The sequence below is a fragment of the Apostichopus japonicus genome, chromosome 17 (genome assembly GCF_037975245.1).
Source record: "Apostichopus japonicus isolate 1M-3 chromosome 17, ASM3797524v1, whole genome shotgun sequence".
Lineage (NCBI taxonomy): Eukaryota > Metazoa > Echinodermata > Holothuroidea > Aspidochirotida > Stichopodidae > Apostichopus > Apostichopus japonicus.
The window spans coordinates 12,176,944-12,180,131 of record NC_092577.1 but is presented as its reverse complement, the minus strand read 5'-3'; the positions used below and the strand labels follow the sequence as shown (position 1 = coordinate 12,180,131).

Below are 3,188 nucleotides of genomic sequence, written 5' to 3'. Positions count from 1 at the left end.
GTTTGTCTGCTTTAGCCTTTCTAGAAAATTCGTAGATCCCATGCATCGTAGCGTGAAAGTTCTCATTTTAACCTTTTTTGAGCAGAAATATGTGGCATTGCTCTGAGTATATGTGTTGGAAAAATAATTGGAATTACAGATCTATATTCACAGCACAGGTAGGGGTTTTGCGATCTCAGAAATACACTGCCTATTCACCAAGACTATACATGGGGGACTGGAAGTCGTCTCAGCGGTCGCACTATTCGTCCGACTGACGAGTTGCAGAAATACATGATGTTAATCTCCGACAGTTGGATAAGAATGAATTGCGATAAATTAAAAGAGATCAGATGTAAAATCGACAGACATCTTAAAAGGCTTTGCAGAAAGTAGGCTTATAATATAGGCTATTTCTGTAATATTTGCGACACTCCTGCAACCTGCAATAACAATGGATATACAAAATATATTCGCTGAGAGGCTTTTGGTGTTATAGTCATCTTCAGAGCACCAGTTGCCTTGCCTCAAGTGCCATAGAAAAAGCGGAGGTCCTTAATACTCAATTCTGCTAAGTTTTGACTAAAGAAAATCTGCTAGACCTACCAACACTAAACTGAAGACCAGTGAGCTGATATTATTGTCACTACTACTTCCACTGGTATTGAGAAACTTTTAAAGGAACTTTAAATCCACAAAGCAACTGCAAAGATTCTGAAGGATTGCTCTCCAGCCATTGTGCCTATCCTACAAAAGATTTTTCAGAAATATATCTCCACTGGTACTATCCCTCAGGACTGTCGTTTAGCAATTGTGACACCCATAGTATAGAAAAGGGACCTATCAAAACCATCAGATTACCGTCCAGTTTGGCTTACTAAGTATTGTCTACATTGGATATTATTGTCAGTAACATAATGGCTCGTTTTGGTAATCATTGCATACTTAGTAAAGAGCAACATGGCTTTAGATGTGGTAGATCTTTTGAAACCCAACTGACTGGTCTGGTAAATGACATAGCAGGACTTTTAGATAAATGTGGTTAGGTAGATTTGTGTATTATGGACTTAAGCAAGGCGTTCGATGTGGTTCCACATCATTGCTTATTTATGAAGTTGTACCACCTTGAGATCAGGGCAGCCTTTAAGATATAACTGCACCTTGCAAATCGGAGTCTCTCTGGCAGATGAAGTTTCAACATCCCAGATGTTTCGCTATGCATATGACCCACAAGAAGAAGCCAGTCTCCAATGATTAAATTCATGGGTGATTCAGAACTTCAGGTGGTTAACCATCTTCCCTAACTTGGTGTTGAGAACTTTATCAAATGATCTTTCCTGGACAAAACATATCACAAAGTCTGTTAATAGTGCCAACAAACTCCTCAGCCTCTTGAAAAGAAACTGTGGAACTGTCCATCACCCACAAAGGAAGCCTACAAGACCTATATTATATAGACCAAAGCTAGAGTATGCCAGCTCAATAAAGGACCCATATTATACCACACACAAAGATGTCCAACGACGTGCAGCAGTATTTGTTATGAATGACTGCAAATGCACTAGCAGTGTTAACAATATGCTTGTAGATATCAACTGGGATAAATGAGAAATATGTGTGACCAAAACTCGGCTCATCGCCTTAAAAAAAAAGAAACTCATGGCATTACGCCTAGTAACTTGCTTCATATTTTAGCTGACCGCAGCAGCAACTCGTTCATCGCATGATTTGAACTTCAAAACTCTCGGAGCTCTATCCACGCATCATCCCCCTATGGAATAAACTACCACCAGAGCTCAAATCTGCCCCTAGTGTGCTCTAATTCAAGCAGCTTCTGGATAACCACATCCTATCCGGACAAAGAAGGACCACACGTCAAGGACTACACAAGATTAATGCTCGCAATATTCGTTTAGCTAAAAACGATCTTCCAGGATCCAGCCTATCCCCTTGAGTCTAACAAGGGAACGTGTCATACTCTTAGGACATAAGGTCATCAAGACATTTCATTTTCTGTAGAGTGGTTCTGATGATCCATCCATATAGTAACATTAGATGTTTGGTCTAAATGTTTATTTTATGATCTGTAGTATAAAACGCTGTTCTGTAGCAAACCAGAGAATATTGACAATTTAATATATCCATATGGCATAAAAGGTTTTCATTTTCTGTACTTAAGGGGCTAGCTTACTCAAACTATGCTAGACTCTAATCTAATCTAGACTTTTTTTTCAGACACTTGGATGTACAGTATTCAAGTGCTACGCTTATATCATATTTATACTTCAATTTCAATTGATATATTGGACTACTATTAAACTGACTTGAGCTTTGGTGGATTCATTCTGTGTCATTAATGTTTCTGAAGTGAGTTAAATATAAAAGTTCTGAGATAAGCGATCCTGGACGTTTATTAACTAATTGACTCCCTTCCAAAGTTTACCGACTTGATTATACTCAAAACTAAATTGTGTTAATGTTCAGGCATACAGCAGCACAAACACATTAATTATATATTTCTGTACATGATTGTATTACAGTGGCGAAGATTTACCTTCTTTGATAAAGAAACAGTGAAAAGACTTGGCTCTGATGAAGATTTTACAGGATTGAAGGTAAGTTCATTTGTATGGTCAATCTACAGTATGTCCAATGATATCATTATAAATAAGCAGAGCTTATCTAACATACAGTAGTATCCAATTCTGAGACAGAAAATTGCTGAAAAACATTTTGAAGATTTCCTTGTTTTTTAATGATGTTTTTAAATCATGGGCAGGGAGGGAATAGTTTAGATGTAGTGGATACACATTGAGTAAAAGGGAATAATATATTAGTATGACATTGCGTAAAGCTATCCGAAATGTGCAACTTGCTATACAGGTGAAAAGAATGTGTAGCAAGGTTTTGTATACAGAAACCAATGTATATTATAAATAGGAGAAAACCAGAGCCTTCAACACTGCTTCACAAAATTTGAATTGATAAATTATTCAATGAGTAAACATTGAAGGTTGTATTTATAAGGATATCTTTAAGATATTGTTTTATTAATAATGACCTACTATACAATAAAATCTTCTGTGAAACGCATGTCAGTCAAAGGAGGGAGGCGGGGCTGTGGGATAGGTTGGGGGTGTGGGGTTGGTTGGAGGGTGGTGGTATTGATGAATAATTTCAAACCACATTTGCAGCGATCAGATTTTTTT

At 37.4% G+C, this 3,188-nt stretch overlaps 1 protein-coding gene across 1 annotated transcript in view; it reads left to right on the top strand.

Annotated features, from left to right (window-relative positions):
* Positions 1-3,188, top strand: part of LOC139954772 (vacuolar protein sorting-associated protein 11 homolog) — a 31,701-nt gene that overhangs the window by 134 nt on the left and 28,379 nt on the right. The window contains exon 2 of the mRNA XM_071954696.1: positions 2,520-2,594. Coding sequence (XP_071810797.1) covers positions 2,520-2,594 — 75 coding nt within the window. The remainder of the gene's footprint in view (positions 1-2,519; positions 2,595-3,188) is intronic.